The sequence below is a fragment of the Quercus lobata genome, chromosome 9 (genome assembly GCF_001633185.2).
Source record: "Quercus lobata isolate SW786 chromosome 9, ValleyOak3.0 Primary Assembly, whole genome shotgun sequence".
Classification (NCBI taxonomy): Eukaryota; Viridiplantae; Streptophyta; class Magnoliopsida; order Fagales; family Fagaceae; genus Quercus; species Quercus lobata.
This window is the reverse complement of record NC_044912.1, coordinates 54,575,139-54,601,082: the sequence shown is the minus strand read 5'-3', so window position 1 is coordinate 54,601,082 and position 25,944 is coordinate 54,575,139. Positions and strand designations below refer to the sequence as shown.

Sequence of the window (25,944 nt, the reverse complement as noted above, 5' to 3'; positions counted from 1 at the left end):
ATCGTGTGGGTTTCGATGTGAGATAGAGAGAGGGATGAGAGTTAGTTGATGGCATTACTAGCTTACGTGGTGGTGTTGCTAATGGTAGTTTCGTTGGTGGCCAAGGCTGAGAGAGAGAGAGAGAGAGAGAGAGAGAGAGAGAGAGAGAGAGAGAGAGAGAGAATAAGTAAGAGCATTTGCATCCGGGGACATAACAAAACATCTATTTTACACTCTCAAAATCTAGTTTATAACTTGGAGTTTGAATTCTAAGAGAGATCAATTTCAAGTGAGTGTTTTGAATGCAATAACTTTAGATATTGTTGCAAGTCTTGATCTTCTTTGAGTCCCCCTTTTCTTTCTCATTTCTTTTGTTTCTTGAATTTGCTGAAACCTTGAGAACTTGAGTTGGGTGTAATGTATAATAGGAGTTGCTGCCTTGGAAACACATTCTCTTGTATTTCACTTTTGTGAACAACCCACTTAAATGTATAAACCAGCTCCGTTTTACTTGTATTTATGGAAATTTTGAGCTTATGCTGTCATGGTTAGTAGATGCAATTTGTATGTTGTACAAAGAAACACATATAAGATGTCTAAACATGTAATTTTGAATTTTGGAATGAAATGAATGATTTGTACCTCAAAGATGTGAATAGTTTGTATTTTGTACCTTGAAAATGAGTTTGTACCATTTTTTGATAGGCTATGAGCATGTTTTTGTTGTGAAAACAACTCTTGTATGCCTCAACTGGGAGGCATGATTGAAGAGGGAAAAAGATGAGATTTTTTTAATAAAATAATATATTTTGTTTTACATTCATTGCTATAGTACGTTGTATATTTGATAACTCATTGTTCATTGTAAAAAATATAGCAATACATACTTAGGTAAACATGATTTTGGGTGCATTGGATGGTAAAATAGCAATGTAGGGGGGGGCGGTTACAACCTAATGCTCATGCTCTAACGGTGTAGAGTGGGGACAGGAGGAGGAGATTTAGGTTCTTTTTGGCACTTAACATTATTTTTGGAACATTTTAGTAAGTTGTCAAGTTTATAAAACTATTTAGCAAACTAACATCTTCAAAACTCGAGTTACAAGTGGTGGTCATTTGACGTGGAAAAAAAAATACATGTGGAACTCGAGTTTATTCCAATTGCTTTGTTTACATTTTTTTTTTTTTTTTTTCATTTGCGCGTACACAATTTTCTTGCTAAATAAATGTGTTACTTTTTTATTTTATTTAAAGAGAACATAACTTAATGATTGCCTTTTTTTTTTTTTTTTTAATTGAACATTAATTTTTAATAAAAAAATATAAGTAAATTTATATAGGCTCAAAAATTTTTTTTTTCACTCCCATAAATAATTTTTATTTTTTATTTTTAGACTTTTTCTGCCCATCCATCATTTTCTAGGACCCCTCCGAGCAAAAGAATAGTTTGCCGTGCACACGCGGAAACCTCAACCCCAAAAGTATTCCTCGACATATCTCCTATCAACCCTTTCGGCTTATCTCTTTCTTTTTGAATTGTCTGAGCTTAGAAAATTGTGATGGATAAATCAACCTTCAATGAAGACGACGGCGGATCAGATTCAGATGATATCTCCCACTCTTTTATCTGCTGCGTCTGCAGGTCACTCTCGTCCTTAACCAATCATTTTTTTTTTTTTAAAGTTTGATCGCATCGATATTTATTTCTCAGTATCAACTTTATAGAATTGCTTTGATTTTTTTTTTTTTTTTTTTTTTAATTTAAAAAAAATACAAGTTGTTGTATTGGAGGTTGGTCAAGAATGGATATGCTCTCAAAGCATTAGTTTTTCCAAGAAAGCAGCTTAATAGATAGAGACTGAGCTAGGATTGAGGAAAAGATCTCTTGATATGATCAATTAGGATCCAGATCATCTCAAGAGTATCATATTTGTACTTCGAAACTTTGCTGTGATGAAAGTGATTTTGAGGAAGAGTGGCCCATAAGGGAGGTCCCAGGGATTATGGATTTTCCTTCTGTTGTTGGGTTGTAAAGTTGGGTCCTTGCCTATGACTTCTTTGTGATTGCCTTTGGGATCACCCTAACCCTAAGGGTTAGTTCAATCAGCAGGGGACCAGTGGCGGAGCCAGAATATTTTTCAACAAACTATTATTACATAGTACATAAAAATTATTACATATCATAAATTCGACAAACTATTATTTATTATTATATTAAACAAAAACAAAACTATTATAGACTTTTATATAATGTGTGAAATGCTGTATAGCTAGTTAACCGGTTCATCAAAAAAAAAAGTACAGCTAGTTCACCATCACAATTTATTACAATGCATTCAGCCAAAGTTTTTACTTTTAGTCACCCAAACAGGTAAATGTCATTTGTGATTTGTGAACTGCTTTACAGCAGTGTTAGCAGACAGAACACTAGAGCAAGAGAGAAAACAAAGATAGATTGAGAGAGATGTACCACCGGTTGGACTGGTTTAGTAGTGAGGTTGAGCAGATGATCGCAGACTGCATGTCGAGGCCAGGAGGCACTGCAATGGGGTAGAAATTTTTTTTTCTTCTTCTTCTATTTATTTTAAATAAATTGGTGATTTGGGATTTGTTAGACGAGATTTGGGGTTTTGCTAGTATTTGGACTTTGGAGGATCATGGGCAAAGGATTGGGCCAGAAGGGGGGATCTTTTTTTTTGGGGGCTTTTTTGTACCCATTCCATTTTGTTGTTATTTTTTAAAGGGGTTTTACTCTTACTGTGTTAGTTCAAAATTATGAGCTTGAAGAAGCAGATTCTATAATTTTGGGGGGGGCCAATGAAGAAAATTTTCTTTAATTTCTAAGTTTATTATCAATTATACTGACAAATAATGGAGATTTCAAAAAGCTAGGGGGGGCTGTGGTCCCCCCTAGCTCCGCCACTGCAGGGGACCATGACTTATGAAACTGATTTTACTAGTTTGAATCTCCTTTTCCCCTCCCCTTCAGTCCGATACTTCACTTAATTATAAAAGGGGGAGCCGGCCGCAGGGGGTAGGTGAGAGGATCATGCTTTTGAAGAGCACCTTATTTCCCTTCTCTTTTTCGTATGTCCCCATACATGTTACTAATAGGATAGAGAAATTACAGCAGGAATCTTTGTGAGACGGAATAGGGAAGGATTTTAAATTTCTTTTTTTTGATAGGTAATCAGAAAACTAATATTAATGATAAAAAAAAAATAAGAGGAAAGTACACGATGTTCATGATGATGAACAACAAAAAAAAAAAGAGCAAACAACACAACAAGAAAAGGGTAATTAGGAAACTAGGCTAAGGGAAGACATAAACTCAGAGAGAGAAGAACAATCAGTAAAACTCCAACAACGAGACCACTCCAATAGACTGCGATGGCTTAAAACCTTTAACTCATCCAACATCTTCTCCTTGTCCTCAAAGGAACGACGATTTCGTTCCAACCACACAATCCACATTACACACCCTGGAACCAAATTTCAAATGTCCGAATTATGCTTCCCAAGCCACTGATGCCAACAAGATAACAAACCCACCCCCGATCCTGACATAACCCAATGAATACCAAAAGCTTGAAGCATAAAAGTCCATAGGGAATGAGTAACAGGACAATGAAGAAGAAGGTGGTCTATTAGTATTGGTGGATTGGGTGCTAGGAAATTAAGCACTTTAATACAGGTTTATTTGGGAAGCGGTTGTGGTGTTATGATGTGAAATGTAATTAGTTGTGTTTCTGTATATATTAGGAGAGCATGATCGGTTGGGGACCGTGTGTCACAAAGCAGGTCACTAGTTTGAATCTCTCCTTCCTTCTTTCCTTGGGGCCAAAAACAAACTTATAAAAAAGAGAGATTCTTTAGTGGCTTCTTATATGGGGAGATCAGAGGAGGGTGGTGTTCATTATTGGAATCCTTTAGGATTGGGAAGTGGTGTGATTGCCTTTTATATATTTTCATTGTACTCTAATTTCCTTTCGGGTGATAAAAAGGGTAGATTATGTTGGAAATTGGCACGCAATGGAAATTTTGAGGTTCGCTCTTTTCATGCAGCTGTAAGAGGATTAGCAATTCCCTTCTAAGAGCATATGGTGTGTGATGGTTCCATTGCAAGCTGTATTTTTTGTGCACACTGCCTTGGGTAAAATATTGACAGTGGGAAATCATATTAAGAGCAGAATAATTGTTGTGTACTGGGGTTGAATGTGTGAAAATTCTAGTGAATTGGCTGATCAATCTTCTGATTCACTGTTTGATGGCAGCAGATATGTGGTCATTAGTTTTTTTCTCCATTTGGTGTTCATTGGGTGATGCCAAAGAGGGTTGTTGAATTGCTGGCTTCTTGGAAATTATGATTTGGTTGTCAAAGGAGTGGTGACATTTGGAATGATATTCCACATTTTCTTACATGGTCTACTTGGAGGGAATGGAATATTCAAACATTTGGTGGTGAAAAAAATTCTCTCATATAAGAGTCTTCATTTTTTGAGATTATTTTATCGCTTGATGTTGACCTTTAGGCATGTTCACCCTCTTTTTTTTTCTCTTGATTGTGGTTATTTAAATTTAATATTGTGATTTTTAGAGACTTTCTTGTACTCCTCCTGTGTAGTTGTATTTGCTTATTATTGGTTTTATTTTGAATGGAAACCTTACAAATTGAGTTCACTCTTATGTTGCAGGGATCTTTTGTACAAGCCAATAGTGCTGTGTAAGGGTTTACTAATGGCTTGAATGGAATGAATTTTGAAATGCTTTTACTCTTCAGTAAATTATATCATTTTCTTGCAGCTTGTGGTCACATATCTTGTTTTTGGTGTGTTCACCATTCCATGAGTGGACTATGCGAGTCTCGTTGTCCTATTTGTAGGCATCCGTATATTCACTTTCCTACAATCTGCCAGATGCTTCACTTTCTGCTCTTGAAGATGTATCCTGTTGCCTATAAGAGAAGGGAAAATGAGATTCTCGGTGAGCTTCATAATTTTTATTTGAGGTGCTCATGTTATGCATGCATCCACAGTCAGATGACACTATTGATTTTTAATGAAATATATGATGAATGCATTAATATAAAAAACACTCTTGGACTTGAAACTTGTACAAACCTTTCAATCACCTTCAGAAGGATTAAGAATCATGAATTTTTATTTACCACCATATCATTAAATTCTTCTTGAATTGATCCTTAGCATTTTTTTTTTTTTTGTTGTTGATAAATAATGGAATTGTATTAATCAAAACTCTAGGTACACCAAGGGTGTACATGGATAACAGAACATCAAACACTTAAATTACAATGATCATGAAATTCTAAAAAATTAGAACAAGAAAAAAGATTAAAGGATGAACTCCACTCCAAATACACCATAAGACACAATGTGGTACAACCCATGCTCTGATGTCCACAGAAGGAACCTTGCCAACTCGAAAATAAATTAGTAACACTACGGCATAACCCATAGAAGACCAAATAGAGTCCACACCATAGACCATACTCATAAGCAATATGACAATGAAGAAGAAGATGATTCATTGATTTCCTCACTCTTTTTACACATACAACACCAATCTACAACTGTGACACCCTTATACCATAAGTTTTCAAGAGTCAAAATTTTACCTAATGCGGCAGTCCATGAGAAGAAAGCAACCCTAGGAGGGATCTTTGAACGCTACACAGGTTTCCAAGGGAAAAGAGTGTCAGGAGTGGAGGAAAGGGAGAGATAGTACTCACTCACTTTAAAACTCTTATTCCCTGCTGGTTTCCTACAAAGTTTGTCCTGTCCTTCACCATTAAGAGGCATAGAGTTGATAAGATCCAAAAAAGTGTAAAAATGTTCCATTTCCCAATCTTGAGCATCCCCAGAAAATTGAAGATCCTAGGGCAGCGGGCAGCCTTTGGTTAGGAAAGTGCATAACATCCTTAGTAGAAGACCCCTTATTATAACTAATGCTATAAAGCTCCAAAAATGCCTCTCGGAGAATACAACCCCGACACCACACATGATGCCAAAATTTTAATTCTATTAACGACAGCAACCTTGAACTGAATGGGTTTCGAAAAGACTGGCTGGCCTTGTCTTATGGTTCTCCAAAGACTAACACCATAAGCATTATAGACTCCTTTTGTACACCAACCACCCTGATCATTCCCATATTTAGTCTTAATGACCCGCCTCTAGAGGTGGGTTGTCTCTGTTCCATATCTCCACAACCATTTCCTCAACAAAGCATGATTGGAAATTCTCAAATTTCTAATGCCCAGACCGCCGGACTGCAAGGGTGTACAAACTTGGGCCCACCTAACTAGACAGAATTTAGGGGAGTCATCTATCCCACTCCATAAAAAATTCCTCTGAAGCCTCTCAATAAGATTAGCAATATCCATAGGAATAGGAAAGAGTGATGGGAAATAAGTTGGCAAACTTGAGAGAGTGCTTTTTATTAAAGTAATCTTACCTCCCTTTGATAAATATAATCGCTTCCAACTCGCTAATTTTGCTCCATTTTTTCTTGAATAGGTTCCAAATCGCCCTACCCTTGAATTTAGCACCAAAAGGAAGTCCCAAGTATGTCATTGGCAGAGATGACTGACTACAACCTAGCAATGCCACAAGCTCCCCCATTAGACCTTCCCAATTGGAACTAATTCTGACTTAGCCAGGTTAATGTGCAGCCCAAACATTGCTTCAAATGAGGATAAAATCTCCTGAAAATTATCAATCTGACTAGTAGAATCATCATAAAAAATTAAAATGTCATCCATAAAGAGAAGATGGGGACACCATATGGGGAGTATTAGTCCTAGTACCAATAGTGAAACGATAGATGTGTCCAGCCAGAACTGCACCATCCAACAAGCGGCTTAAAGCCTCCATAACAATAGAAAATAAGAGCAAGGAGAGAGGATCACCTTGGTGCAGCCCCCTAGAGCTCCCAAAGAAATCCTTAAGGGTGCCATTTATCATAATTGAAAATTGAAAATCTCACCGTGGAGATACAAAACAAAATCCACTCTCCATTTCTTAGAGAATCCATAGCGCTGCAACATATACATAAGAAAATCCCAATTGACATGATCAAAAGCTTTCTCCACATCTAACTTACATAGAACACCTGGTATCCTTGCCTTGAGCCTACTCTCCAAACACTCATTGGCTATTAAAATAGAATCTAGGATTTGCCTATCTAGAACAAAGGCATTCTGAGGCTTAGAGATAATCCCAGTAATCACCATTCTTAGCCTGTTAGCTAACTCCTTGGAAATGACTTTATAAATATTGCCCACTAGACTAATTAGTGGTCTAAAGTCTCTCACATTAACAACATCTACTTTCTTTGGAATGAGAGCAAGGAAAGTTGCATTAAGGCTTTTCTCAAAGACAACTTGTGAATGAAAGTTTGCAAGAATCTCCATAATTTCAAACTTTAAAAAGCCCCAACAAGCCTTAAAAAAAGCCATTGAGAAACCATCTTGTCCTGGGGATTTATCTCCATTACAACCTTGGATGACACCATATACCTCCTCTTCCTCAAAGGGTCCATCTAACCAAACAGCCTCCTCCTCATAAATTGTAGAGAATTTCACTTCATCTAGCACAGGTCTTTGATCCTCATTCTCAGAGTATAATTGTTTGTAGAAATTGGAGATGCATGTTGATATGGAATTCGGATTTGATGACAACTCACCATCCACCATTAGATTGTTTATGGTATTAAACCTTATGTGGGAGTTTGCTGTTCTATGAAAAAACTTAGTGTTTCTATCTCTGTCTCGGATCCAAAGGGCCCTAGATTTCTGTCTCCAATAGATCTCAAACATAAGAGTTACCTTTTCAAGCTCAATGCGAAGCCGTTCTTTTTCCACATTCTCATCATTGGTTAGAGGACGGCTATCTTCCATCAAATATAGCTCTTCAAGATCCTTCCATAACTTGTGCATCTTATCCTCTACATTGCCAAATCCTTCTTCATTCCATTTCTTCAAATCTATCTTCAGAGCTTTCAATTTGCTAGCAATCTAAAAGCTAGGGGAACCTTGAAAATGATAGGACTTCCACTAGGTTCTCACTGTCTCCACAAAACCCCTGGCCTTCAACCACATATTCGCAAAGCTAAAAGGGCAGCTGCCCCTGTGAAATTTTCCTCCTCCTAAAAGAACTGGAAAGTGGTCTAAGAGTAACCTATGCAGTCTTTTTTGACGAATGTTTGGAAAGTGCTCTTCCAAATCAGAAGAGAGAAGAAACATATCAAGCCTAGACCACAAAGCCACTTCTCTAAAATTAGACCAAGTGAAAGTAGCCCCTTCCAATGGTAAATCTATAAGACTGTTCAGAAATAAAATCTGAAAATTCAAGCAAAGCCCAATATAGCCAATCCAAATGTTGACAACCCCACAAGCTTTGTATCTTCCTCCTTGTTATCAATTCCATTTTTGTTTCCTGAAGACAAATAATGTTATCACTCTAACTTCTGATTATATTCCAAATCCGAAGTCTTTTGTCACGATCTTTCAGCTCCCTAACATTCCAAGAGATAATTTTCAGATTCATTGATGCACCACTGAACCTTGTTCCCCACTTGCACTTCCTGACAAAGCAGATTTCTTCTCATGATTCCAAGAATTTAGCAGACTTTTCAATTCTCGACACCCTTTAGAACCTGTCTTAGCCTCCTTCTTTTGAGAGCATTCTCCTTGCATTTTAGTTTTCTTCCTAGCCTCCAAAGCTAAAAAAATCCTAGTAATTTCTGCTTCAAAGCCTATTAAGGAGGTACCCACAGACTTCCTAAAAGCTTTAATTCATTTTTCAACCCATGGTGATAATTGCATGGAAGCACCCACCACCTCTACAAGTGGAACATCTGGGTTAACCATGGCCAAAGGTTGTACAACCGGAGATTCTTTCATCTTTTCCCAGTTTACAAGACCTCATCAGAGTCCCACAGCTCACAATCCAACCCTAATACTACAGAAATATTATCCAGAGCACCATTACATTCATTTGCCCAACTAACAATATGCCCTTCTTCCTTGAAAGTGTTGTTACCTTGTCCCTTAGGTCCCTCAAGATCATTAAAATCTGACATGCTCCCAGGTGAGTGGTATAGTGAGAGAGGGATAGCTATTTGCCTCCCATCACGAAGCTCCAAAACCCATTTTTCTGAATTACCCAAGGTGTGCTCAAGATCCTCAACGAAATTCTTTATTGAGGGGCAAGGCTCAATATGACCATCTTCATCGTAAAGTAGCACCAGAGCCATAGGCAAATTGGGTTGTGAACTCATGTGAACCGAGACCGTAGCACTGTTCACCGCAGAAATGCTTGACTGAGAAGGGAAAGTGATGCTGTTGGTCAACAGTGGAGGATTGGTGCCCGACACAGACCCAATATCTAAAAAATCGAACTCTGATCTCATGAGATCTGGAGCCGTATAATTGGTCACTGCAGAAGAGTTCATATGAAATGGAGGAGAGCTGCTGTTGTTGGTGGTCATCGATGGAGGAGTGGGGCTGTTCATCATTGGTGGGGAGGTGTTGATGTCAGTCATCGGTGGAGAAGTGGTGCCCTTAATGACGGTGAACGTCAAAGGCGTAACGGTGCCGTTACTGGTGGTGGTCCTCGGTGGATAAGAAGTGCTGTTGGTAGTGATGATACTCTGAGGAGGCATGGTGGGAGACGTGCTTCACCGGCAGCTTATTGGTGATCAGGTGCAAATGGGTGAGGTTTGACTTAGAAGTACCTGGCTGCTGAGAGATGGGTTGGGCTTTGGGCTTAGGATTAGGGGCCTAGTTTGTGTCATTCCCATTTCAGACCTTGAAGAATTTCATGTTGGGCCTCATTCCATTGTTATTTTGATTGGAGTCCACATCTTTAATATTAAAAGAAACAACAGCCCACTGCCCCTCCTTTCCACGCTCCACATGTAAAAAGATGTCTAGAGTCGGCAAATCTTTTCTAGCAATCACATTAATATTTGACAAAATATCCCCCCCAAACTCTGCTGCATGCTTGCTAATATACTTTCTCCTTTCCATTATTTCTTGTAGCACCATGATTTTGATGTCCATTAGCCACCAACACCGCAGCCTTCGGTGCACTTTGTATTCTATGTAATGTTCCTTGATTGGTAAGAGAAGCTGGTTTTAAAGTTTTCCTCAAGTTGAGGCCAAAGCCTTGCTAGCCACTACCCATCCTTCCCTCAGGTATCCTTATGCTGCCCTTCCATCGACCGTGAAGAAGTTCAGAAACCATTAAAAACGTGCCATGGGCATTGGACACCAATTGAAGGATGAAAACCATATCACCCTCTCTAATCGTTCTAGCATAATGCCAGGTGATTGCTTAGAAATCAATTCCTCCAGGTGGAACAAAAATTTGTTTGCACTCTTTTTCCCCATAAAAACAGAGCGCAGCGAGGTGTGAACTCTCTCAAAGATCCGTAACAAGAAAAAAGAACCCCCTTCCTCAATGGAGAACTCAAATGTTTTGGATTCAATGAAGAAAAACATGGAACCACCCATTGCGAATAGAAACAAAGCAGCAGCAAACAAACAGAAGAGATGGAAAACTACCGAAATTCCTTTAATTTGTTGTGGTTGTAGAAATCAAATTTTGGCCCTCCATACAAAATTGGCCATAACTTATTAAATAAAACCCGACTTAAAAATTGTTTTAACCCGTTTTGATTGGTAAGTTACACATGCTTCCAATGTGTCTTGAACCCATGACCTCACATAAAACTAGAGTTCATTGGGAAAGAAAATTGTTTTACCCTTATAACTAGACCCTTAAAATAACACTACTTTGGAAAGTAGACATTGTTTGTCTTCAGGGAACTAAATTGGAGTTAATTACAAGGGGAGTCATTCATAGTGTGTGGGGAGGTCAGCATGTGGAATGCGTATGCTTAGGCTCTATGGGTGCTTATGGAGCAGTGTTAGTTATGTGGGACAGTTGGAGGAAGCAATAGGGAATTTTTCAGTTTTGTGTAAATTCAAAAATGTGGCCGAGCAATTTGAATGTGCATTTACTGGAGTTTATTGGCCTAATTGCATTAGAGACAGAAGGCTTTTATGGGAGAAGCTATTTGGGTTGTGCAGCTGGTGGAATGTTCCTTGGTGTGGTGTGGTTTCCCTCTGAACGTTCTGGCTCTGACTATTTTACTCAGGCTATGTATCAGTTCTCTTATTTCATTTCAAAGCAAGGCTTGATTGATCCCCCTTTGGAAGGAGGGAATTTCACTTGGTCTAATTCTCGTGAGGTGATGTCAAGGTCTAGGCTGGTCAGATTCCTTTTCACAGCTAATTGGGAGGATAAGTTTCCATCTGTCTGTCAAAGGAGGATGTCTAGGCTGCTATCGGATTATTTTCTGATTCTTCTAGAGGGAGGTAATTTTCATAGAGGGAGGCCTTTTAGATTTGAGAATATGTGGCTAAAGGAGGAGGGCTTTGTGGAATGGGTACGCTCCTGGTAGGAGTCTTATCAATTCCAAGGAGCTCCTAGTTTTATTTTAGCAAATAAATTGAAGGTTTTGAAGATTTTGATATAAAGAGATGGAATGTGGAGGAGTTTGGTAATATAGAAGAAAGGGGGAAAAGTTGTGGATTGATCTTCATGAGTTGGAGTGTTGAGAACCGTCGTGATCTTACGGTGGAGGAAAATTTGGAAGGGAAAAAATTCAAGGTGTTAGAAAAAATGACACTTCTTGGAGGAAATTTTTTAGAAGCAAAAATCAAGAGTTCTTTGTATTAAAGAAGGATATAAAAATACCAATTTCTTTCATCGTATGGCAAACTCTCATAGAAGATTTAATACCATTGATATGCTTATGCTGAATGGGGGAGATGTCTATGGATCAAGGGACTATCAAAGTGTATTACTCAATTTTATAGAGAGCTGTTTTCTTAAAGTGAGGTTCACTGACCTATTTTGGATGATGTGGAGTTTGGAAGGATCCTATGTGGATAGATAAGACCTTTTGAGGAGGATGGGGTGTTTGGGGTGGTGAATGTTTTCAATGGTGAAAAGTTGCCAGGTTCAGATGGTTTCTCTATGGCTTTTTTTTCAGTCTTCATGCTTCTTTCCTTGGTTTCATTCTTAAGAAAACTGATGTTGTAGAAGTGAAGGATTTTCGACCTAGTAATTTGGTGGGAGGGATGTATAAGATTATTTCCAAGGTGTTGGCTAATCATTTGCATAGGGTGGTGTATGGCCTTATTTTATATTTTCAAAATGCCTTCGTTAAAGGTTGAAGTCGGGAGTGTCGAGGGTGTTATGCAAGTTGGATGTGGAGAAAGCTTATGATCATGTGAATTGGAGTTTTCTCAATATATATGCTCCAACAGTGTGGATTCTCGGAAAAATGGAGAAGGTGGATAATGTGTTGTAGTTCCACTATCAAATTTTCTATTATGATCAATGGTACCCATCTGATTTTTTTGGGAGCTCTAGGGAAGTTTCTCAAGGGGGATTCTCTATCATTGTTACTTTTTGATATTGTTGTGGAGGCCTTGAGTCGTATGTTGGATGTGGCTGTTACAGCGGGTCAGTTTTTGGGCTTCTCAATAGGTAGTTCAGCTAGTACATTGATGATGGTGTCTCATCTCTTATTTGTGGATGACATGCTAATTTTTTGTGATACTAACTCCAATCAAATAGTTGTTTTGCGTGGGATCCTTGCCAGATTTGAGGGGGTGTTAGGGTTGAATATTAATTTAGGGAAGTCAGAATTGGTTCCAATTGGTGATGTGCAAAATATGCTGGAATTAGTGGAGATGTTGGTTTGTAGGCAATCTTCACTTCCTTTGAAATATATGGGTCTACTATTGGGTGCTACCTTTAAAGATTAGATGATTTGGAATCCTATTCTGGAAAAGATGGAGCAGACATTAGTTTGTTGGAAGAGATTGTATTTATCTAAAGGGGGTAAGGTAACTCTTATTAAAGTACTCTTTCTAGCTTGCCTACTTATTTCCTCTCTCCTTCCTGTTCCAATGAATGTAGTGAATCCTATGGAGAAATTATAGAGAGATTTTGTTTGGAGTGGTATTGGTGATGATCCAAAAGAACCTTTGGAAAAAAGGTTTAAGGTTTGTAAGCCAATGCTGAATGGCAAGTTAGGTATTAGGTATTTGAGTAGATTTAATAGTGCCTTGCTAGGTAAATGGTTGTGGAGATATGGAACAGAGAGGGATGCCCTTTGGATGAGGGTCATAGAGGCGAAATATGGGAGTGAATGGGGTGATTGTGCACAAAATTGATGGTAGAGGTGTATGGTACTAGTGTGAAGTTTTGGGAGGATGTATGGTTTAGGGATTGTTCTCTTAAGGTGGCTTTTCCTGAATTTTATCGTATTAGTTGGGTAAGTGAGTCTTTTGTGTCCGAGGTCATATGTTTCTCTAATGGGAGGATACATTAAGGACATTTAGTTTTGTTGTCTAGTGCATGATTGGAATTAGGAGCGTTGACCTTGTTTATGGATATGATCTATTCCACAGATGTGCGGGGTGTACGTTCTGACAAAGTTTGTTGGAAGCTAGCTATGATTAAAGGCTTTGAGGTTCAAGGTTTTTATTGCTCTTTATCCCTTGCTTCTCTCATTTCATATTTGTGGAAAATGGTGTGACAATTGAAGGTTCCTTCTAGAGTGGCTTTCTTTTCTTGGTTTGCCTCTTTAGGTAAGATTTTTGATAATCTTTCAAAGAGGCATATTGTAGTGCTTGATTGGTGCTATATATGCAAAAGGTGTGGGGAATTGGTGGATCATCTTCTTCTTCATTGTCCTATAGCACGTGAGCTGTGATCTATGGTTTTTTGTTTGTTTGGTATTCATTGGGTTATGCGGTATAGGGTTGTCAAGTTGTTAGCTTCTTGGCTGGTCAAGTTCAGTAGACATCGAAATGCCGCTATTTGGAGGTTTGTGCTGCACTGTTTGCTATGGTGTATATGGTAGGAACATAGTGCTAGATGCTTTGAGGGCTGTGAATGGTCTATTCTTGAGATAAAGTCTTTGTCCTTCCTTACTCTCCTTGAATGGAGTCTAGTTCTGCCATCTTGTTCTTGTTTTTCCCTTGCTGTTTTAATTGATCATTGTAATCTAGGCTCTTAATTTTTGCCACTATAGTACATTTCCAGTGTACTTTGGTTGTCTGTTTTATTAAAATTTGTTACGTTACTTATCAAAGAAAATTTATACTATATACAACACTCTCTTAAACAATTCATAACTATTTTTGATAAATAATGTGGGACATAACTATTCAAATACTGCTTCATAATTTAAATTTTTTTAATACTAGCACAATGAGAAACACTTAGAAGTTTTGAACTAAAAAAAGAAAAAGAACCTAGCATTTTGCATTGGTAAAACCACATGACTAAGCCAAAACATTTCCCGTGATATAAATACATAGCTTGACATACTATTGACTTGCGACAAACCATGGATGCTTGTGCTATGTTGATGGATATTATTATGTCAATAGAATTTTTGACATCTTGGGATGTAAACTGAAAAAATTTCCTTACTCAAGGTATTGGATATACTGAGGAAAATGATATCCTTAAATATTTAAACTTCAATATTCACTTAATTTTAGTTTATAAATGTCTATATTTTATCACCTTTTCTGGCATTCCTCTCTGCTCCCAGAACGTGGTTGTGGCTCCAAACATAGATGGTAAGTTCTGTTTGAAGTGTGACCTAGACTTGTGTTTCTTGAGCATGACCACCTTATTTCTCACTGCCTTCGAAAATTTAAAAAAGAAAAAGAAAAAGAAAAAGAAAAATTAAAGAAGGAGAAAAGATTTATTGATGTTTTTAATCTGTTTCTCATTCTGTTAGCTTGTCATCACTGTAACTGCTGTTGTAGTACTCTTTTGTTTTTTTGCAGCAAACAGTTATCAAATCATTATTTTTAATCTGGCACTTCTCATATTTCATGAAAATTTAAGTTGTTGCCTTTTCTTTTTGCAGAAGAGGAAATGGAACAAGACACATTCTCACCGCAACTTAATGCTCAAGACACATTCTCTACCATGGTTTTTGAGTCAAATTCATCATCAGACCCATCGTCCGCTAGGAAAGGGGAAGCTTATGCAAATATGGATGTGTTGATGTCCAATTCACAGGTTCAAGATGATGGCATAGGCACTCTTGTAGAAATCTCTGATGGGAATTCTGAAGTAATCAGGAACATTGCTGTTGAAGAAAAGTATTGCAAGCAGGTTTCAGTTGCTGATGTTCTTTGTTTGGAATGCAAGCAACTACTATTTCGTCCTGTGGTTCTTAACTGTGGCCATGGTAGACTGTTCACTTAAGTTATTCCTCTTATATATGATCAGGTTTCAAGTTATCTGTTATGGAAAATATTTTTTAGTTTATTTGTAATTATGCTCATTTTAATTTATTTTATTGTGCAGTATATTGTGAAAGTTGTGTCATCATCCCAGCTGTTGAGATGCTTAAATGTCAAGTTTGTCAAACTTCACATCCAAGAGGACTTCCGAAAGTTTGTTTGGAGCTTGATCATTTCTTGGAAGAACAATTTCCCAAAGAATATAAGCTGAGAAGAGATGGTATTCTGCTCAAGCTAGTTGACGTTGAGCACAAGCATCCAACTATTTGTATGCCCGAATACTTGATTTCTCTTTTTAATGTTCAGTATAAGTATGAATTGGTTCTTAAAAATATCTTGGGTTGTAGAATGTGCCATCTGTTTTTAGTTTAGTGTAGCCATATAGGTGACATGTTTCCTGAATTCATGTAATCTGTTTTGCTGTTCTTTTTACATTTTTCACCCTTTTTTGTAAGTTGAAATCATCAATCTTGTTCATGTGGTAGATACTAAAGTATAATCAGCCCTCCAAACTTGTTGGATCTTTAGACTAAAAATTTGCTATGTGAACCTTACAAACTTCATCACTAGAATTCTATGATACTCTGGGCAACAGTGTGAGCTTGACTGTGTATATATATATATATAGAGAGAGAGAGAGAGAGAGAGAGAATAAGCCCCATTGTAATTAGAGTTGAAATCAAGGTACCAATGATGTATGGATAAGAACAAATGAGATTAAACATTGAGTAGTGATACAAGAGGGTCTTTTGTGTCTTGTACACTGTTTAAAATTAACCTAAAGTGGCATACTTATTGATGCATATCCTGAATACTTTAAAGTTAGACCTGTCTGTTACAATGCTAGCATATGCTTCCAGGTTCAACAGGAACTGCTAAACAAAGAGAGCCTGCTAAACAAGGAGAGAACTTACTACACTGGTCTGACCGTCACTCAAGAGTTCATGCACATTGTGGTTGTGATTCTTGTGGGGTAAATTTTCTACTTCCATTTCCTGCAGGTGCACTGATGCCTAGATTTTGGTAGTATATGCCATATTTGGTGTCAGACTTGCAAAAACCTGTTTACTCCATCCATTCATCTTGGTTTAGTTGCCACTTGGCATGGAAATTATCTTTTCAATTAATTATATGTTGGAATTATTGTTTATGCATTTGGGCACTTTCACAATGTTGTCCATCTTCATTTGCTTGTGTCCATAATGTGAAGAAATGGGTTAAGCCCCCTCTTTGTAGGAGAAACCATATTGTTTCAACTTGATTATTTGATAGTTTTTGATGCACTGATGCTCCAAACAGTGTTATGATGCTTACTCTTTTTTAATATTTCTTGAGTAGATTGTTAATGGAACTGTCAACTTGACATGCAAATGCTAAAACTTAAATAGTTGTATTTATATTATGTGCAAAATATGCATGTATATGTTGCAACTCCTAGAGTGTGGCGGAGCAAACATGTATTTTCAATGATGTTGGTGTTTCATATTGATGTGGTCCTTTCATTTATTAGAAAAAAGGCCCGTATTTTGAGCAAACATGGATGTCTCTCTCTTTTAATTATAATGTTTTTATCAGCTGCCTGTTGTAGTGTGTTTGGCATCCTTCAAGTGACCTGCATGATTCATTTTCTTGATAAATAAAGTGATCTGCTTGATTTATCAAACAGTGACAGATTTTTCACTGCATTCATTGATTATTTACTTTATGCTGTGAGAGAGAGGTCTCTTGAGACCATATAATAAGATGATTTTCCCTTCCCAAGGGGGTCTTAACGTGTTAATCAATACCAGTTTGTCGGAAAGTTGGGGTTAGGACCCTATTGGGAATTGTGAGACATAATGTTCATAGGTACCGATAGACTCAAATTTTTTTATATTGGATGACTCAACTTCTAAGTGGCACCAAAAATTTATACAATATATTTTTTTTGGGGTTAAAATTGTATGCAATATCATAATATCTCAGGTTTTTGTGTCTATAGATTTACCCCATAATTGGGGATAGATACAGATGCAAAGATTGCAAGGAGAGAATTGGTTTTGACCTTTGTGGTGATTGCTATAATACCCAATCCAAGCTTCCAGGGCGGTTCAATCAGCAGCATACCCCAGAACACAAGTTTGAGCTTGTAAGGAATGCTTGTAATATGTTCAGGCTGACTTTACAGAACAACTCCATTGTAATTGCCTCAGAAGATCCAGAAAATGGATCTCCTGCTTCCAATTTGTCCAGTGATGCTCAGGAGAATGATGAGAATGATTTGGCTGATCCTGTGGCCTCCCATGATGCTGGAGATGATCAAACTGGTTCCCAATCAACCTCGTGAAAATATAGATCCAACTGAAGCCATGAGCATCTTTTCTAGGTTATGGAAGTTCCAAGCCAGCAAAATTAGGCTTTAACCATTCAAGGCACGGTATAAGCATTTCTGGTCTCTTATTTCCTTTTGAATTGGTTGCATTGTTACATAAAATATCTTTGGCCTCTTATTTATATCTTTGTATAACTTTTTGGTGTTTATGCCCTTTCAGATTGAAGCTGCTCTTGGTATGTGAGCACAATCAACCTGGTATTCTCATCAATTTTTTGTACCAAGTGTCAGCTCATTTGCTTCATGTTGGTCACACCAGGGTTGAAGACTTGAAGTAGATGACTCGCACAGTTAATCAATCTTTGGTTGGTAAGATATTTATAAATTCATGTGATGTATAATGGATTATATGTAGAAGTGAAAGATAAGTTCGTTTTGTGGGTGATGAATGATGACAATACGTTTATGTATAGTAACCCAAACACAAGATCTTCCTAGACAACTTGTGAGTGTTCATGTTAGGTCCATATGTACTACTATAATCCGCGTGCTTCCTTGTAACATTCCACACTCTTATCTAGTCGTTGTATGTGTGTAATTTGTTGGTATCCCATAAGTCATCAGTTAGTACTCATGTATGAGATTGGCTGGTGCACACAGATGCAAATAGTCCAATGGGAAGAATTTTCGGGAACGTTTCATTTCTAAACTGGAGTTTTCATTCTCAGCACTACTTACTGTTTTGTAAATGAAGGGGGATTTTTCCTACACTGGTTGGTATCAATTCCCCAAAATGTGCCATATTTTTTCATAGTTGTCACTGATCATCTGATTGCCCTTAACCGCAATGAAATGGGTCTAAGCAAAATAGAAGGGTAAATTAAAATGTATTCAGCAAATTCCATTATCCAACCTGGAAGGAGACAATGCCTGATGGTGATCTCCAGGTGATATTCTATGGAAGACGTGCTCAAGAAAGAGTGATGAAACTAGCGTGGTAAAGGCCAATAATTCAGATCACCCTCATCAGTGACCCAACTACTGTATCGCAAAAAGGACAACACCCACTTACAACCTTGGGTATAAAATTTGTAATGCATTTAAGGATTGCTCCAGATAATCCGTCTCTTCTCTTTTTTGAGGTTCTCTACCAAGCAGGGCCTCCTCCATTTTAGGGAAGAGAATTCACATAGGCCCTAGGTAGTGTTCATGCTTCATCGTCCTATGTAACATATTATATGTATGATAGAAAAGTTGCCCAAGTCCTGTATTTGGTCTCATAATACTGATGTCTTTTCTCATAGCCATGCATATTGAAGCCCACCAGGAATATGCAAACTTTTTGAACCCATTTCTAGTGCAACTCAGCTTGCAGGGTATAACAAGGTGAACCACCGTTGGAAAGCTGCTTTTGGTCACCATAACTAAGTGTGGATTTCTTTTCGGAAGATGAGCTCTAAGCTGTATAGCTAAGACAAAAGATGCTTGAATCGAAAAGCTCTTTGCATATAGAACGTTTGACAAACTACAATGATAACATACTTTGAAGTAGTTACACCAGTTTAATAACCAAATTGATAAAAAGCTTTTTTAAGTGTGAAAAAAAGACCAGAGAGAACAGAACAAAAGTGCTTTGTTCTTCATACTTAACAATGTGGTCCAACCTTATTCCTTGTACCTTTTTGTGTGTTTTTATTTTTAAAAAATAAATCCAATTAAATCAATTAATGACCTTGTTGTTGATGTTATTATTATTATTATATTAGGTTCTTTCTCTTGTAGAAAATGATAGACAATATGTGCCATTTGAAAAATAAGAAAGGGAATTTTTCTTAATTCACCCTAAACTATATCCAAATTACACTTTGTTGATGGCCATTTTGGAAGTCCAAGTGGAAAGGAGAAGCCTAGCAACGCGGACTGAAAAGAGTTGGTAAAATAGAGAGAAAACCTATTAAACCCAAGCGGCAGGAATAATGGATAACAGGTTCATGAGATAAAGAAATGGGCCTTGAAGGGGTAAATGGGCTCAAAGGAGCCCGGAAAGAGAGAAAAAAGCAAACCATGGGCAGTATATGATGTGGAAAAGTGAGAATAGGCCACGGCAGGCCCAAAATAATGAAAGCAAAGAAAGTAAGGGGTTAATGGCAAGTCCATGAACTCCAATGATGAGGGATAATGTAATTGGGTCGGGGAAGCCCAAAGAACTCAGTAAAAACTCATGAGAATGCAAAGTTAAGAAAAAGGCTAAGGAAGCCCAAGGAAAGCAAATGAGCCTGGGACGCTCAAGAGAAAACAAATGGGACACAGGAGCTCGTCAATGATGTAATAAAAGAACCAATGGCCGTACTGGGCCATTGGGAGAAGAATAAACGGCAGACCCAAAGAGGCCCAGCAAGATTGAGGCAAACAACTTTGCAACGAGAATGATAGAGTGGCATGGCAGGAGATGATAGCCGAAAAAATGGTGGGCTGAAGAAAGGCAAAGCCCACCGTCAAGCAAGGCCCAGCCCCTAAGTGGGGCAAGCCATAAAAGAAAGGGGAACCAGAAAATAGTAAAAAACGAACAGCAGACTCTGCAGGCCAACTACGGCAAACGCATGAGCAGCAAACAAATTTTGGACATACATGGAAGAGAGGCACGCGTAAGGTCCAGACTTCACCAGCCTGTACCCAGCCAATATAGGACACGGTAAGGTCATGGGTCAGAGGTAAGAGGGCATGGTTTGGCGGTGGGGAGAGGGGAAAAACCTATTCTAAGGTTCTTGCTCGGGCTCTTTTAGGGGAAGTGTCCTACTGGGATGACATACCACCCAAAAGAAGCAAAGTTGAGTTGGAACCACTAGGTGCATGCCATGAGGGATGGGGAAAGAGAAGACACTTACACCATAGTAGGGAAGGGTGCCACGATAGACAAATAAACAAAATAGTTTTCTTTTGTCTGGTGATAGGGAGTGACACACAGACGGACCAGTGGTGATCGGCAAGTATACCCAGACCAGAAAAAGGTGGTTAAGGACTAAAATAGTAAAACCTGGTCACGACAGACACTATAAAAAGAGGCCCTTGCCGTGTACAGGGGACGACACCAGCACCATGATATAGGAACTTAAAAAAACTAGGGAATAGAAAACAAGTATTGAGAAAAAGAGAAGAAAGAAAAATAGATAAGAAAGAGGAATATTAGAAGAGAATGAAAGAAAAAGATAGAGAGTAAGAGCAACAGGCATGCACCAATAGGTTGATTCCCTCTCTCCCTATGAAAGTCCTACTCTCTGCCAGAAACAAAGAATTCTCTTGTACACCAGCTATTCAGGTCCGTTTCCTTGGGAGATTATTCACGTTGAGAAGAGGCATTCTTCCCTCTCTGGTTTTGGTCATGCGGATCAGATTTGACCTGGTTTCTTTCTTCTTTTGATTAACCCATATATTACCCACTTATTTCCCTTACTTTTCTTTATAAAAGTAATTATTGTTAAACTGTGATTATCTTTTCTTGATTAGGGATTATCTATTCACTTTAATTAAGAAGTCAAAGTACTTTCTTTTGTCTTATTATTATCATATCTGCCTGTCGCGACTCATCTAAAATAGCTCTGCCTATCGTAAGCGCTCTCTTGGCGAACGAGGCATAGTTTGCGTACAAGCCGGACCAAATTGAGTTGCAGCTGGACCGGTCTCAACTCCCTTATTTAGAATATTTGGGTCCAGTACTACAGGAGGCAGCCTAGCCCGATATAACCAAAAAGACCCATTACATACTTTACACCCAATTGTCAATTCTACTGTTATCTTGGATAGAAAACTAAAATTTAGGATGCAAAGTGTAATTGATGGGGTATAGTTTAGGGTGAAAATTGCAATTTCTCCTTTGTTTTTAAGGGATTGAGAAGTGCATTTGGGTCATTTCATGTGGTGTTGTTTAAGATAATTGCAAAATTGACGGCAAAGTGGTGTAACATGGATTATAGTTTGAAATTTTAGGTTGCAAAGTGTAATTAAGGGTATAGTTTAGGTTGGTAAAGTGTGTAGTGGGTCTGTTTCACAATGTTGGGTTGGGTTGCCTCTTGCGGTGCTAGGCCCAAATGTTCTGAGTAAGGGAGTCGGGACCGGTCCAATTGCAACTTACTTTGGTCCAGCTTGTGCACAAACTATACCTCATTTGCCAAGCTTTTATCATAGGTCCATGGCGGCATAATTACTGCAGGAAAGTTACAGAGGGACCCACACTTCTGCCATTTGCATAACTACGTGCAACATCCTACCGCAGAGTGTTGGGCACTCCGCAAATTGGTGCACTGCAGGATCAAAGAAGAGATTCTAGAACTATCCCAGCAAGAGGTTCAAAGAAACCCACTCCTAAACCACAAAGGGAAAGCTGTAGCAGCGGTAGTAATTTGCGCGGATCCAGGGGAAGACAAGGAAGAAAATCCAGCCCTGCCTACTGCAGCAATTACCACTTTACAGCGAAGCTCCAAATTCAAAAATTTGTTTGACTAGCTGGGGCTCACAGTAAAGGAAAGAAAGATAGCCATGGAGGCTCTGGTGAGCATCGCCTCCGGGGTAGGAGTAGAATGCTTATCAGTAGAAATCCTAGATGACAGAGCCCTCTTACAGGAGTCGACTGAGATCACTTTTAGTAATGAGGATATGGAGGTGGGATACCCAGATCACCGGAGGCTCCTCTACTTAGCAGCATCTATAAATCAAATCTCCATTAAGAGAGCCTTGGTAGATACAAGTGCTTCTGTAAATCTCATTCCATTGAGCACTTTACAAGCAGCAAGAATTTCAGAAAGAAAGATTCAGGGATGCCCAATGGAAGTGACAGGGTTTGGCGGAAGGGGTGAATACACCGTAGGCCACATCCAGTTGTGGTTGAAAGTAGGCTCCATAGCTTTTTTAGCTCGGTTCCATGTGGTGAAAACGGAGGTCTCCTATCATGTGCTTTTGGGGAGGCCATGGTTGCACAAACACCGATTGGTCCCGTCCACCTATCACTAATGTGTAAAAGGAAGGTTGAATGGCAGAATGATACACATAGTAGCAAACCCCTCACCGTTCGAACAGGCGGAGGCTCATTTAGTAGAAACTATGTTCTACAACTAATGGACTCCATCTGGGGAAAGCTCAGTATCAAAGCCACGAGGTACCTTAGTACCTAAGTGGGAAGACGTCCAAGGTGACTTAGAGCTTGATTTAAGGGAGTTGCTAGCACGAAAAAAGAAAAGAAAAGAAGCACCCCTCTCAGAATCAGATGACACACTCCAATGTGTCAGGGTCCGAGGTCCTGATGGTAGGATTGTGTACAAATTATGAAGGCGCGTGGAGCCCACGAGTGAAATACAAGTAGGCGCCACCTAAGAGTGGCAGCACGAGAGTTTGGTGTGTTGCGTGGCACAAGAAAGTTTAGGGGAAGAAGGTAATAAAGAGAAAGATGAAAAAATCGTGGTAGAAAAGGAGGTGCAAGTTGTGGTAGAAGAAGAGTTGGAGGAGGTTGACCTAGGGTCTGGTTCACAAGGACCAAGGCCTATCTCAATTAGTGCAAGTCTAATAGAAAAGGAAAAATCAGAGCTAATATTGTTATTGAAAGAGTTCAAAGACGTTTTCGCATGGGATTACAATGAAATGCCAGGGTTAGACCTCGGGCTAGTGGCACATATGTTGAATGTGGACTCAGAAGCCAAACTAGTGGCCCAGCCTGCCAGGATATTCCACACTGAAATAGAAGGGCAAATAATCAAAGAAGTACAAAAATTACTGGCCGCAGGATTCATCAAGCCTATTCAATACCTGTGCTGACTATCCAACATAGTGCCGGTAAGAAGAAGAACGGATAGATAAGATGTTGTGTAGATTTCAGAAATCTCAACAGAGCCTGTCTGAAGGACGAGTTCCCATTGCCAAACATGGATTTAATAATAAATTCTGCGGTAGGAAGCGCCATGTTTTCATTCATGGATGGGTTTAGTGGATACAATCAGATCAGAATGGCACCAAGAGATGTGGAGAAAACTACTTTTAGAACACCCATAGGCAACTTCTACTACAATATGATGCCCTCCGGGTTAAAAAACGTAGGTGCAACTTATCAATGAGCAATGACGGCCATATTTCATGACATGATGCATCAGGAACTAGAGGACTATGTGGATGACATAGTTGTTAAATTAAGGAGGAGAGAAGAGCACTTCCACGTGTTGAAAAGGGTATTTGAAAGGTGTAAAGACTTCAAACTAAGAATGAACCCTCTTAAGTGTGCATTTGGAGTGTCCTCTGGGAAATTCTTGGGCTTCCTGGTTCATAGCAGGGGAATAGATGTGGACTCGGCCAAAGCCACGGCCATAGCCACTATGAGAACTCCGATCGCGGTAAAGGAGTTAAAGAGCTTCTTAGGGAAGGTCTCATATATCAGGAGATTCATCTCTGAGTTGGCATCAATCACTTCTGTTTTCACCAAATTACTCAGGAAAGGGCAAAGCTTTGAATGGGGAGAAACGTAGCAGACGGCCTTCAAGAGGCTACAGTAGATCATGATGAACCTCCCTACGGTACAGGCCCTAGTCCATAGAAGGCCATTGCTACTCTACCTGGCCGCCAACTCTTATGCCATTGGTGCATTAATTGCCCAAGAGGATGGAGTTGGCATTGAGAAACCAGTGTACTACATTAGCTGTGCCTTAAAAGATGCAGAAACTCGTTACCCAAGGGCAGAAAGGGCGTGTCTGGCTATTGTGTATGCTTCGTAGAGGTTACGCCATTATTTCTTGGCCTACAAAGTATGGCTGATAACTAAGTCCCATGCCATTAAGGTTTTGTTGCAGCAACCAATCCTCTCAGGTAGAATATCTCTGTGGTTGTTACAATTGTCACAGTATGATTTGAGAATGGGGAGGCTCAGGGCGGTGAAAAGCCAGGCCATAGCAGATCTATTGGCACAATTTCTAGGAGAGGAAGAATTCTCGCTGGATGATGAAATTCTAGGGGAAGTAGCCATGGAAAAAGAGGTAAGAGAACAATGGGTATGAAATTTGATAAGTCTTCTACCACCTAATCAGGGGGAGTGGGAGTAGTTTTGTACCATGAAGAAGATAAGGAAATGGAGTATTCGTTCAAACTGGAATTCCTTGTTCAAACAACACGGCAGAATATGAAGCCTATCTAACCGGGTTGGCCACGACTTTTGAACTGGGAGTCAAGCACTTAAGGGTAATGGGTGATTCGAACCTGGTGGTCAGCCAGGCCAAAAGGATCTTCTTCCTAAAGAAACCCAGCCTAGCCCCATACAAAGCAATGGTCCAGAAAATGGAGAAGAAATTTTCAACCTTTGAAATAGAACATGCTCCAAGGAACGAAAACTGGTTTGCGGATGCGTTAGCTGCACTAGGCTTACAAATAATGTTCGAATGGGATAACACCAGGGTAGAGGTTAGCAAGAGGGAAGAATTTATTATTGAGGTATTGAAGGAAAGGTTCCTGGAGGAATGGTGCGAAGGGGATTGGCGAATCCTCATAAGGAAAGCCTTGATGAAAGGAGAAGGTGCCATAGAACTGAAGGTACTAAAAGACTACGCCCTGGTGAGAGGAGAACTGTACCGCAGGATGCCCGGTGGGGTCTTTTCCAGATGCGTAGGGCAGGAGGAGGCCTAGAGAAAGTTGAAAGAAGTACATGACAAGACTTGTGGATCCTACGGGGAGGTCAGTCTTTATTGCAAACTTCAAAGGACAGGCTTCTATTGGCCAAGCATGGGTAAAGACGCAGACCGAGTCCAAACCCAGTGTGGGACCTGCTAGCTCGCAGCATATAGAGAGGAAAGTTATGCTGTGTTCATCAGCGAAGACTGGAGAAGCTCATTCGTGCAATACTTGGCAGAAGGCATCCTACCACAAAAGCACAGTGAAAGATACAAGGTTAAGAGGTTGGCAACGCGTTACTTTTTGCATAATACGGTCCTTTTCAAAAAAGGGTACGATGGGGACCCCTTAAGATGTTTTGGCCCTGAAGAAATAAGAGAAATGATAAAAGAAGTGCATTCGGGAGAGTGTGGGGAGCACCAAGGGAAGAAAAAGTTTTACAAATGCCTGCTGCAAATGGGCTACTATTGGCCTACCATGAAGAAGGATATGGCAGAATTTGTGAAAAAATGCGACAGTTGCCAAATACAAGCCAACTTGATTCACACTCACCTGCAGAACTTATATAGCATGATCAACCCATGGCCCTTCCACACTTGGGGGTTTGATTTGGTAGGACCAGTTAACCCACCATCGCATGGATACA

General features: G+C 39.2%; 2 protein-coding genes across 5 annotated transcripts; both read left to right on the top strand.

Annotated features, from left to right (window-relative positions):
- Positions 1-1,407: 1,407 nt before the first annotated feature.
- Positions 1,408-18,372, top strand: LOC115959428 (E3 ubiquitin-protein ligase PRT1). 4 transcript variants are annotated; one of them, XM_031077809.1, is made up of 8 exons: positions 1,408-1,621; positions 4,674-4,702; positions 4,783-4,962; positions 14,971-15,297; positions 15,417-15,620; positions 16,213-16,325; positions 17,334-17,768; positions 17,884-18,372. In XM_031077809.1, the coding sequence occupies exons 1-7, from the start codon at positions 1,539-1,541 to the stop codon at positions 17,676-17,678; spliced, it is 1,281 nt and encodes a 426-aa protein (XP_030933669.1). In that variant the 5' UTR covers positions 1,408-1,538; the 3' UTR covers positions 17,679-17,768; positions 17,884-18,372. The 4 variants fall into 4 exon arrangements, with proteins under 4 accessions (XP_030933669.1, XP_030933668.1, XP_030933670.1 ...); XM_031077808.1 differs by having other exon boundaries at positions 15,417-15,653; XM_031077810.1 differs by lacking the exon at positions 4,674-4,702 and having other exon boundaries at positions 15,417-15,653.
- Positions 18,373-24,875: 6,503 nt separating this feature from the next.
- LOC115962037 lies at positions 24,876-25,313 on the top strand. Its single transcript, XM_031080903.1, has one exon. The coding sequence runs from the start codon at positions 24,876-24,878 to the stop codon at positions 25,311-25,313; it is 438 nt and encodes a 145-aa protein (XP_030936763.1).
- The last annotated feature ends 631 nt before the right edge of the window (positions 25,314-25,944 follow it).

Coding starts and splice junctions, on each gene's coding strand:
- LOC115959428 (XM_031077808.1), top strand. CDS start 1,539: ATGGATAAATCAACCTTCAATGAAGACGACGGCGGATCAGATTCAGAT. Junction 4,703..4,782: donor GTACAAGCCAATAGTGCTGT/GTAAGGGTTTAC, acceptor ATTTTCTTGCAG/CTTGTGGTCACATATCTTGT. Junction 4,963..14,970: donor AAGGGAAAATGAGATTCTCG/GTGAGCTTCATA, acceptor TTCTTTTTGCAG/AAGAGGAAATGGAACAAGAC.
- LOC115962037 (XM_031080903.1), top strand. CDS start 24,876: ATGGGTGATTCGAACCTGGTGGTCAGCCAGGCCAAAAGGATCTTCTTC.